At 39.8% G+C, this 12,922-nt stretch overlaps 1 protein-coding gene across 2 annotated transcripts in view; it reads left to right on the top strand.

Annotated features, from left to right (window-relative positions):
* The window catches only part of LOC124722868 (rab-like protein 6), a 180,751-nt gene that overhangs the window by 158,701 nt on the left and 9,128 nt on the right, over window positions 1–12,922 (top strand). The window contains exon 11 of one of the 2 annotated variants that reach the window (XR_007006454.1): window positions 12,375–12,415. Coding sequence is in view for 1 of the 2 variants with exons in the window: in XM_047248000.1 (XP_047103956.1) it covers window positions 12,375–12,563 (189 nt within the window). In the remaining variant the exon portion in view is untranslated. Of the gene's footprint in view, window positions 1–12,374; window positions 12,599–12,922 lie in introns of those variants that run through there. The other variant, XM_047248000.1, reaches the window with a different exon arrangement.

Genomic DNA, 12,922 nt, shown 5'->3' with positions numbered 1-12,922 from the left:
TGTTCAAATGTGCTGGTGTATTGTCCAGCTACAAAACAGCCCTTGCAGGTAGACCTTTCAACAGTAAATGTTCAACATTTCAATAGTAAATGTTCACATACCTGTGGCCTAAGCCACAGGTATGCTTACAGAACCATGGCTACAGAACCATGTTTGAAATGTTGTGTGGTCCATCTGAGCCCTTTTCTGCTGAAAATAAAGGACAGTTAAATTGTGCATTTCTTTTTTATTGAAACATTGCAATTTTTTAGGTGTACCTTCTATGCCAAGCCTAACTTAATGTGATCCTGTACCATTAGCGCAACACAATTCAGTTATCCTTTATGTGCTTGATGTATAACCAGGTGCACAAAACTTTGTCTTGCAAGCTAATGTCTTTGTTGGTAGACACTTCCAAAACAACCCAGTTTCATCCACATCGTATATCTGCTCTAGTTCTAAATTTTATCATAAAATAAACTCCTAGGAATCATTAGAAAATTCAGAAGCACCCTTATTAACTCTATGTAACTTTTTTCCTTGCATGGTAATCATCTGGATACCGTGAAGTTGTTTATATCTTGTTAACCAGCCAGAGGACACATTAAAATCTCTTCCATTCCCCAAGAGCTTAAAAAAAACTGAGTGTGTTTGGCCTTATTGTGTCAGATACTTGTGTGCCCTCTGCTTTTTTCTGTTGAAACCATTCCAGAATAGCTTTATCCAGTTTTGTATAAGTACACATTTTCACAGGCTCCCACTCTACAAACCTGCAGGATGAGTCAGACCTGCTAGCAAATTGAATTATTTTGTCTTTGTTTTTCCGAATATCATGGAGCATAGTTTCATCCACATTGTAAATCAATGTCATAGTTCTGGTAACAGTACTGTCTTCTTTGAGTTGTGTATTATTTCCAGTTCCTGCTTTATTGTTAACACAACATGTTTTCACTTTTCAGACATTTTTCTACCAGAAACCAATGACTGTATTCCGTAACAGTTACAGTCTAGTGCTTGTGGTCTTCAAGCAGCACTCTGTTTACTACACTTATGTTACATTGTGGGATTATCGCTCACCCAAGTTTACTTTAAGTCCACATTGCTTATTTTTTTTAGTAATCTAGCTGAGTATCTGGCATTTCCCAGGTATGTTTTTATTCCACTTCTATTAGCCCATCTCCTCCTTCCCTCTCTCTCTGTTTATCTCCTCTGCTCCCTCTCTGTCCATCTCCTTCTCCTCCCTGTCTCTGTCAACTTCCTCTGCCCCCCCTCCCCTCCCCCCCCCCCCCCCCCGCCAGTTCTCTGTCCATCTCCTTCAGCCCCTCTATGCATCTCCTTCAGCCCCTCTATGCATCTCCTTCAGCCCCTCTATGCATCTCCTTCTGCCCCTCTATGCATCTCCTTCTGCCCCTCTATGCATCTCCTTCTGCCCCTCTATGCATCTCCTTCTGCCCCTCTATGCATCTCCTTCTGCCCCTCTATGCATCTCCTTCTGCCCCTCTATGCATCTCTTTCTGCCCCTTTGTACATCTGATACTCCCCCCTCTGTCCGTCTGCTCTTCCCTTTTCCGTCCATCTGCTCATACCCCCTCTGTCCATCTGAGCGGATACTTGCTCTGTCTATTTCCTCCTCACCCCCTCTATTTCCTCCTCACCCCCTCTATTTCCTCCTCACCCCATCTATCTCCTCTTTCCCCTCTCTCTCCTCTGTCCCCTCTCTCTCCTCTTTCCCCTCTCTCAGTCCACCTCCTCCCCCCTCTCTTTCTGTCCATTTCCTCATCCTCATCTCTCTGTACATCTTCCCCTTCCCATCTCACTGTCCCTCTCCTCCTCCCCAATATCAGTGTCCATCTCATCCTTTCCCTGTCTGTCTGTCCATCTCTTCCTCCTCACCCCAATAGGATTTTGCTGGTCCTTATCCCCACAGTATTTCATTGCAGATAGTAAGTAATGTGTGTACTAAATTTGTTTGAAATTTTTCCAGTATTTTTAGAGGGTTTTTTATCCATGGCTTTGCTCGCATGCAGACAGGTCACACGTATTTGTACACATATTTCACCTGTATCTCAGGCGAATTTCACCCTATAGTTCTGTTTTCATGCAACTCAATGTTTATGATGTCATATATGTTGAACTATATGCCGTACATTGATGTAATTATGTAGGTACAGTTGGCAGCATATGTGTATATTGTCTGCAGAATGTGTTGTAAAGAGACTTAGTAGCAAAGAAGAAATATATTTAAACATCATGCATGATGCTGCAATATTTCACTCATAGAATGAGATATATAATTTTGATGTATATTCATTGGTAGATGTGAATACTATCTGCGAAATGTGTCACAAATACAGTTAGAAGTGAAGCAGTGATTGATGTGGACTGACAATGCAGCCAGTCCACAGTGACGGGTAGCCGAAAGAAAGGCACGCGTACACACACGCCGAGGCGTGAAGTCTGGAACAGGATAACTATTGAATGCTAATAAGAAAAGTATGCAGCTCCTCGAATACTTAACTTTATTCTTTGTTGGTTTACAACGTTCTTCTTGAGACATTTATACGATAACTATCAAACTATGTAAGGCTAATGGCGCCTTGCTAGGTCGTAGCTATGGATTTAGCTGAAGGCTATTCTAACTGTCTCTCGGCAAATGAGAGGAAAGGCTTCGTCCGTATAGTCGCTAGCAATGTCGTCGTACAACTGGGGCGAGTGCTCGTCCGTATCTCGAGACCTGCCTTGTGGTGGCGCTCGGTCTGCGATCACACAGTGGCGACACGCGGGTCCGACATGTACTAAATGGACCGCGGCCGATTTAAACTACCACCTAGCAAGTGTGGTGTCTGGCGGTGACACCACAGTTATAATTTAAAATATCCTATCTGATGTGACAATTTTAATGCATGAACAGTGAAAATGTAGTAAGTGGTAAACTTTTTTCTGTTCATCATTGTGTGGGGGTTTTCAACAAGAAAAAGATTTTGTTAAGATTTCAGACTATGTGTTAAGTTTGTTGCAAGTCACTAAATGCTCTCATTCTCAAAATACTGGATGAAAAGAACCTGGGCATTCACTCGTCGTGGGTAGCACTTGTTTTTCATCTGCACTCCCAAATCTTTGGTAGGCAGGTGATTCTTACCATCACAGCGACTTTTTTCAGGCAGTAAATGTTGTGTGTGCCAAGTGTAGTTGAAGTTGGCCCAGTAGTTTAGGAGGAGATTTGGAACATTCAAGGGTCGTTCAGGAAGTAAAGAACATTGTGGCATAACTAAATAAAAATGAAAGATATTGACACAAAACATTATTTACAAAGTTACAGTACATTATTCTATTTTTTAGTGTTGTTACCATAGCTGTCAAGACACTTACAGTAATGTGGAGCTGATTTTTCGATTCCCATATTGTACCACCAAACGAGATTTGAATCAGGATATCATTGCTTGTTTGAGCTCTGTTTTTCACGCAAAAATTCCATTAGTTTTGGGAATAAGTGAAAATCACTTGGTGCCAAGGCAGGGCTGTAAGGACGTCCAAAAATTTCTCACTTAAGATGCTGAAGTTCTTACTGTGTTCATGCTGATGCATGAGGTCACACAATGTTATGAATCAAAAACACCTTTGCCAACAACATTCCCTGTTTCTTGTCTTGAATGGCACACCAAAGTCATTGAAGAGTTTAGCAATAGGCCTATGAATTGATTGTTTGGCCTCTTGGCATGATATGCACATGAATCAAATGATTGACACTACACACTTCGCATTTGGTGGGATTTTCAGAGGGTGCCGCCATTTCAAAAGGTTACATAACAGGAACAAAATTCAGCTCATAGTGAGACAGTGGAAGGAGCTACCTGGCACACTGGCAGTCGTGGTGGTGGAGGATTGGTGCCTGGCATGGTGTGCAATCATTTTTTACTTCCTGAACAACCCTTGTGCATACATGCACAATACATACCTACATTTTTATAATATATATATGGATGTAAGTGAATATTTTGATTGCACTGTAAGTATGGATTTTAAAAGCTTGATTATCATGCACAATATTATGAAAAGGATACATTGCTGCTTGCCATGTAGAGCAGACATTGAGTCACATACATGCACAATGAAAAATACTGCTATACATTTAAGCTTTGAGCCAAAAGGCCTTCTTCCAAAGAAGAAAACACACACACACACACACACACACACACACACACACACACACACACACACTGTAGAGCCAAAGAAACTGATAGACCTGCGTACTATCTTGTAGGGCCCCTGCGAGCATGCCCATAAGAGTACGAGGGGGTGGAGATCTCTTCTTAACAGCACATTGCAAGGCCCCAGATATGCTCAATAATGCTCATGTCTGGGGAATTTGGTGGCCAACAAAAGTGTTTAAACTCAAAATAGTTTTCCTGGAACCATTATGTAGCAATTCTGGACCTGTGGGATGTCACATTGTCCTGCTGGAATTCCGTCAGAATGCACAATGAACACAAATGTATGCAGGTGATCAGACAGGATGCTTACGTATGTGTCACCTGTCACAGTCATATCTAGACATATCAGGGGCCCCACATCACTCCAGCTGCACACACCCCACACCATTAGAGAGCCTCGACCAGCTTGAACAGTCCCCTACTGACTTGCAAGGTCCATGGATTCATGAGGTTGTCTCCATTCTCCGCTCAATACAATTTGAAACAAGACTCATCCAACCAGGCATCATGTTTCCAGTCATCAACAGTGCAATGATGGTGTTGATGGCACAGGCGAGGCGTAAAGCTTTTTGTCATGCAGTCATCAGGGATACACTAATGGGCCTTCGGCTCCAAAAGCCCATGTCAATGATGTTTTGTTGAATGGTTCACATGCTGAGACTTGTTGATGGCCCAGCATTGATATCTGCTGCAATTTGCAGAAGAGTTGCACTTCTCTCATGTTGAACAATTCTCTTCAGTGGTAGTTGGTCCCGTTCTTGCAGGATCTTTTACCAGCCACAGCAATGTCAGAGATTTGATGTTTTACTGGATTCCTGATATTCATGGTAGACTCGTGAAATGGTCGTATGTGAAAATCCCCACTTCATCGCTACCTCGGAGATGCTGTGTCCCATCGCTCATGCGCCGACTATTACACCACATTCAAACTCATTTAAATCTTGATAACCTGCCATTGTAGCAGCAGTAACCGATCTAACAACTGCACCAGATACTTGTTGTCTTATATAGGCATTGTCGACTACAGTACTGTCTCCTGCCTGTTTACTTATCTCTGTGTTTGAATATGCATGCCTATACCATTTTCCTTGGCACTTGAGTGTTCAGACAAGTACGTCTTGCACACATGTGACCACTGTCTCTGGCCGCTGTGGCCAGACTGCAGACAGCGACTGTGCCTGATGGGAACAGCAACCTGTCATTGGTGGTAGGGATAAGGAGGCAGCCTGGGATGGGGATTGGGAATAGCAGGGTAGGGGAGGGTGCAGTGCTGCTTGTGAGAGTGTGCAATGTTGTGCTTGGGACAAGGTAGGGCTGCTAGAGGTGCAATTGTGTTGTGAGGTTGTGGGAAGTGGGGAGAGGGGGGGAATGGTAAAGGAGAGAAGTAGGGGAGATGAAAAAGACTAGTGAGTGCATTGGCAGAATAGAGGCCAGTCTAGCACTGCAGTGGGAATGGGGTAGAGGATAGATAGGTGAAGGACAGGTGAAGGACAAGGAGTAGTGAAGGTTGATACCAGAGGTTACAGGAACATAGGCTTTATCGCATGGTGAGTTCCCACCAGCACAGTTCAGAAAGTTGGTATTGGTAGGAAGGATCCAAGTGGCACGGGCTGTGAAGCAGTCATTGAAGTGAAGCACATTATGTTGGGCCGCATGTTCAACTAGTGGGTTGTCCAGCTGTCGCTTGGCCACAGTTTGTTAGTGGCCATTCATGTGGTCAAAGAACTTTTTAGTTGTCATTCCCACATAGAAAGCAACTCAGTGGTAGCAACATAGTTTGTAGACCACATGAGTGCTTTCATGGGTAGTACTTCCTTTGATGGGATAGGTGATGGTGGGAGGATGTATGGGACAGATTTTGCATCTACTTCTATTGCAGGGATATGAGCCATGAGGCAAGGGGTTGGGCGGATGGGTGGAGTAGGTATGGACAAGGATATTGCACAGGTTCGTGTGTGCCAGAGTACCACCGTGGGAGGGCTGGGGAAAGATAGTGGATAGGATATTCCTCATTTCATTACACGATAAATCCTGTTGTGGAATATGGTTCAGATGCACCAGCCCTGGGTGGTACTGAGACACAAGGGGATTTCTCCTTTGTGACCAGACAGGGGGTATGTGGGAGGTGGGAGGTGTACAGAAATGGATGCCCCATGCCATGTCTCTCCAGTCACCTCCCACATTCCCACCATCTGGCCACAGAGGAGCACTTCCTATGTGACTCAGCACCATCCAGGACTGGAACAACTGAATCACATTATCTGACAGGGTTTTAACTACCTCTCGTCATGCCCTGAAATGAAGAATATCCTACCCACTACCTTTCCCATCCCTCCCACAGTGGTGAACCTACACAATATCCTTGTACATCCCAACTCCACCCCTGCTCCCAACACCCTTTTCTTATGGCTTATATCTCTGCAATAGAATTAGATGCAAGACTTGTCCATACATCTTCCTACCATCACCTCCTCCAGTCTCTGTCAGAGGCAAGGCTACTTGTGAAAGCAGTCGTGTGATCTACAAACTAAGCTACAACAACCATGCTGCTTTCTACATGGGCAAGACGACTGACAAACTGTCTGACCACATGAATGGTTACTGACAAACTGTGGACATGAACAGCTGGACCAGCCACTTGCTGAACATGCTGCCCAACACAATGTGCTTCAGTTCAGTGACTGCTTCACAGCCTGTGCACCCTGTGGATCCTTCCTACCAACACCAGCTTTTCTGAATTTTGCAGGTGGGAACTATTCCTACAATACATTCTATGTTCCAGTAACCCCCTGACCTCAACCTTTGTTAGTCCCTGTCCTTTACCTACCTACTCATTTCACTGCTCCCATTTTAATGCTACACAACCTTCTATTCCGCCAATGCACCCACTAGTGCTTTTCCTCTTCTCTTCTACTTTCCTTTTTCACTACCCCCTTTCCCTGTTTTCCGACCTCCCAATTGCACGTAGCAGTCCTACCCTGTCCCCACCATGTCCCCTGCATGCTCCCACAAGCGAAGTGGCACTGCTCCTTCTCCTCTCCTTCCATTCCCCCCTCCACAGCTCATGCCTCCTCCTTACCCCCAAAACCCGCCTCAGATTGCTGTTCCCATCATCCACAGTTGCTGTCCACAGTTCAGCCACAACAACCAGAGACATTGGTCATGTGCATGCATTTTCTAGTGTTGAAGAAGGCCTTTCATGTGAAAACTTAAATGTATAGCAGGCTTTTTGTTGTGCCTGTCTGCAGCTTAACATCTCTATATGGTGAGTAGCTATCTATCCTTCTCATAATATTGTTGTTATTCCATCATGGACTTCCCATTATTTGATTATTATGTACGTATTATATATAGTGTTAAATTTTTCAGTTGTCATTGTATACTTATTTGCAAAGAATATTTTTAAAGTACTTTTTATTTAGTTTATTGCCTTCATTTCTTTCAAATTTGGAGCAAGGTTTTGCGTTTTTGGTGTGGTATGCATTCAGTAAACTGAGAAGTCTGAGTCAGTATTATTTAGTGAGACTTATCCAATTTTGTTGGCATGTCCCCACAATGTGCTTATGAAGGTATATGTTGTGAGGATGCTTACAGAGTTACATCATTCTGTATTTTTAACATGTAGTACCTGGTGTTCAGAAGTGATTTGAAGTCCTTCAACATTTCAACATTATTAAACACTAAGAGAACATTGGAATAAAATCCATGACAAGTGCTCCTGTTGAAAAAAAGAACAATGAGGCAAATTATCTCTTGGTAATTTTTTTCAGTTTCATTCCTAATTTTGTGATTCCATTTTGTCTACAGATATTCCATTAAAGATGTTAAACAGTCCTGTTGTTACAAATTCTATAGATAAGATACACATTACAGAATTACCAAATGAATTGTCTTTGCACAAAAACTATATGAATCAGTGCTACATTTATACTGTTAAAACATCTGACTTAAAATTCAAAGTAATTTTTGTGAATGCCAGTTGATTAAATACCAAGATTGTGGTAAAATTATAATTATATTCCTAAAAAAGAATAAACAGTTATTGTAGTGGCGTAGCAAGACAGCCACGCCACTCGGAAGTAGCCGAAAGGCACGCGTTAAGCTCACGCAGGCTGGCGTGAGGTATGCTTCATTAGATACATAGCAAAGGATAAATGGCGCCTTGCTAGGTCGTAGCAATTGACTTAGCTGAAGGCTATGCTAACTACCATCTCGGCAAATGAGAGCGTAATTCTCAGTGAACCTTTCCTAGCAAAGTTGGCTGTACAACTGGGCGAGTGCTAGTAAGTCTCTCTAGACCTGCCGTGTGGCGGCGCTCGGTCTGCAATCACTGATAGTGGCGACACGCGGGTCCAACGTATACTAATGGACCGCGGCCAATTTAAAAGCTACCACCTAGCAAGTGTGGTGTCTGGCGGTGACACCACAGTTATGCCTTATCTAATTGCAACAGAGCAGTCTCAGGCAACAAATAAACCTGAATTTTATGCATATATTTCTCTTTGTGAATAATGTATCAAGTTAAATAATGAAAGCCAGTATGCTCTCAGAGTTAAATTTTTAAATGTCATACCTTTGATCTTCTTTGTCCATGTTGCAACAACTGTCCATGCCACTTTTATTCATTTTCTGAACTGGTGTCTTAACAACAGAAGATGTTTGCTACCAGCAAACTAGCAGCACATGATTTTTCCCTGCCACCAGAACCAAGTGTAACAAACCAGTGCCCATGGTTGAATGCAGTGATTTACTGTACCAAACATTTATTAAGTGTTAGGTGTGTTCTGGAGATATTTAGTCCTCAACATGGAGCCTCTATTAAAGTTTCTCATGTGATGCTGAAAAATATGGAAATAAATGCTAATATTTCTTACATATATATCTGCTCACTTTTTTTTATCTTTTTACTGTTACTGCCTTAATAGAAACGAAATGTGAGTACAGTACTTTATCGTAAAATTTACAGGTCAAATTTTTTAACATAACGCTACTACATATGACAAAACACTTACCCCACTCTCCACAGAAAAAGTTCCTGTGAACAGCATAGTTTATTTTTCTGATATTTCTTTTTGTATTTTCACAGTTGATAAAAGCTCTTCAGGTTGCCTGTCTGGAGGGTGATATTTGCTCCCTTATCAAATCATTAAAATGGCTTGTAAATATTCATTCAGGCAATGAAAATCTACACTTAAAATTATCTTCTTTCTTGGCTACATTGATACCTCAAAAATATGTATTCCCTGTCCAGTACCTTCTAAAAGAAATTGTTTCCTCCTCAGAACTGTAAGATAACACAGTTATCATGAAAATCACCCAAAATTGACTCTATTAGTTAATTAATTTTTATGAGCCTTCTCTTTTTCATACATATTAAAGTTTTCTTACTTTGTTCTTCATAATAATGTAATAATTTCATTTTCCATGTAAATGTGTTCCCTTTTACAAAGAACATGTATAACTTTGACAAGTTTCAAAATTAATTCCAGTTTCAAATTACTTTTTAGATACATTTTCAGCTTGTTTATGGCAAGATTCAGCCCTTGTTTACTGTTTACACAAATTATAACAAATTTTCTCAGTACTATGACACATTCAGTAAAAATTTCCTCTCTTAATTTTAGTTATTCCTCTGTCATACTTGTGTTGCTAGAGATTGTTCTCACCTATTTTCAAAATACTGAATCACATTCATGTTGCTCTTTTGCAAATAGTCACAGTACTAACTGTAAGACAGTCAGTCAGTTAGGCATACTCATTAGAACATGAACTATGTTACAGAGACACACAATCAGTTATCTTGTTAGCAAGGACTACGAAATCAATGTGCCACTCCTCAGTTTAAAACATAAACTATACAATATGCTTATTTTATAGCTGATCAGCATGTATGTGATCCACTTGTGATTTCACACACGAGTAGCCTATCCAGATTTACCACTCATAAACTCCAGCCCTCTCCCTCATCTTGTGATCCTTCATGTTGTTTATAATGTATATGAGAATTTGATCTGACATATATGTATGAAAATATACAGCTAATCATTTGCTTCACCCATTGCACTTCAGAATGGCATTCTCAAACTTCTTTAAACAAATGGCTAATAATAACTTCGTGTCACTGTGAAAAAATGTGCTAAAAGGAAGGCGCATGTTAAGTGTAAGGACGAAATTTTGAAGCTGACATTTATCTTGTTTACAATTTTTAATCAGCACACTAGCAAAACCTGTAAATGAAGAATTAACGCATGAGTTGATGTTGAAGCAAAGGACACTGTTGTTGCAAAAAAATATTGGCCTCCTCAGTCAAGAGGACAAACATGACATGAAAACAATACCCAAAAAATATAAAACCAAGACAAATTTTAAGTACTTTTTATTTTGGTTGTGTAGGTGCAGATAACTGTATTTGTGAAACAAGTGAAAAGAAAAAGTGTAGTGTGAACAAAACAAGATAGAAAAGTTTTTCCATCCAGAAAATTAAGATAAGGAATCAAATGTGACTGTGCACATAGTATGTTTTCTGGCTCTAAAAATGTTGTTGCAACATTATCACTTATTGTCAGCAAAACAACCCAAAAACTACATGAAACATGATGGCGTGCACTGCAAATATGAGCTGAGAAATCCATAATTTTCCAGCAATAAGTGAACTTATAACTGATTTACATGCATATAGCTAAAGGCAAAACATAGTCACAAGAATTCACAAAAGAAACCATCATAAAATAACAATCACAATTAAACCTGTTATGAAATTCAGTTCTGTGACAGCTGTGAACTGTAGAAAAAGCTCTGCATTTAGCAGATATGGCATTTTCCATATGCGCGCATGGTGAACAGTATATTGCATAGAACAAGACAAAATATGTTGTGGTCTCAGTCTAAAAAACTATACAAATTGAAAATACATATGTGATTACGTTTTTTATTCCAAATTGTCACAATCTACCTGAATGATAATGTGTAAGCAAAGTTGGAAAGCCTGAATAAGGAGGTACATAACATATAAATGTTATTTAAAAACACAACATTTGTTGACATAAGCAGTTACTTCCTGTCAACAGATTATGGAAGTATGGGAACAAAGTTCACCATGATCACAGTCTAGTAAAAAATGTTCTCATCTCACTGTTCCATCAAATTAGAATAGAACTGAGGACTGCAACAGAAGTGATGATGTGACTAGTGTTTCTATGTTATAGGCATTGGCAAGATATCTAACAGTAAGATATAGTGTAGGACAACCAATCATAGGTCAGTTATTGGTGACAAAAGGCCATCTCAACAGCAGTCAACAACGAGCTGCTTCAAATGAAAATGATGGAGATAATCATCAAAGAAATAACTTTTTACTCTAATTTGATGCAACATTAAGACAGAAGAATTATATATATGCATAATGGAAGGATTTTTTGTAATTACAAAGGTTTTGGAAATAGTTAATAAGAAGTTAAACAGGCAGTGGGGGTGGTGTGGACAGCGTTCTTCTCAAGATCAAGAATTCTCTCTTTTTAGAAAATCAAATGTATGATGTTCTGTTATTCAAGTGATGTATTGTGGACAAGAACAATGTTTTTAGTGGAATTAAGATGACCAAAATTTATGTAGTACACAGTTACAACATGTGTGCATCATAAAGACTACCACTCAAAAGAGACAAATTATCATTTTTGCATTATCATTTAGAAGGCTTAGCAAATAGAATAAATACATTTTAATTCTTATTGCAGAATTTTCTGCTTCTGTGATTGTTGTTCTCTGGGCACCATAAATCTGTATATAATATTCATTATTTCAAGTTAATGAAATATGTATGACCTACTTGCATTTGTGCTTACTGAATATGTTGGTGTACACGAAATCATATGTTGCTGTATAATTCCGTAGCCATTTCATTTATACTAAGAGTTAGCCACTGTTAATGATTTCCCTGCTCATTTGTAATGTTTCAGAATGAATTGTGATGCACATAGCAAATGAAAATATTGTTGTTCACAACCTCTGTCAATTCATCTTATTCTTTTTTCAGTTTTTGTAACTGGATTAGTATAGATGAACCACCAAATTTATCAGTGACACTCCTATGTTTGAAATATATTTCATTTTAATATTGTCTTAACAATGTTATTTTATTGCTCAGATAATAACATGTTTGATGGTGTACTCTTTCTTTTCAATTAGGGTGATGAAAAAAATGTCAAAAAACACAAGAAAAAACTAAACAAGGATAAAGAACAGAATGAGGATAAAAAGAAGAAAAAGAAATCTAGTAGGAAGCCCCATCTTCTTGAAAATAACAGGGATGAGCTTGAAGAGTTCTTGAATGGTACTGGTGTAATACCAGTTGATGCAGCGTATGAGGCCATCTAGCACTTGTCGTCTGTTATCAGTGAACTACAGAGGAGGTAAGTAATCTCAGGAAACATGAAATAAGTAATTACCTATGCACCCTCCATTACATCATCATGTAAGTCACTTTTTATCTCTTTGAATCCAGCATCAAACTTCTTCATTCCATCTTACATCTATGAGTGTACGAACCGGAGTATAGCTCTAATGTTTATAATCCCCTTCATTCACAAATTGAATTTTTAGTGGATGATGAGCTCTTGTTAAAAAAAAGAACTTCAAACAGTTCCTTTTGCAAGGGTCATTTTATACTATAAAAAAGTTCCTGAACCGAGGCGTAGTATCCCTATACCTATAACACTCAGATACACTGTCTGATC

Source organism: Schistocerca piceifrons, chromosome X, assembly GCF_021461385.2.
Source record: "Schistocerca piceifrons isolate TAMUIC-IGC-003096 chromosome X, iqSchPice1.1, whole genome shotgun sequence".
Classification (NCBI taxonomy): Eukaryota; Metazoa; Arthropoda; class Insecta; order Orthoptera; family Acrididae; genus Schistocerca; species Schistocerca piceifrons.
This window is presented reverse-complemented; position numbering and strand designations above follow the sequence as displayed.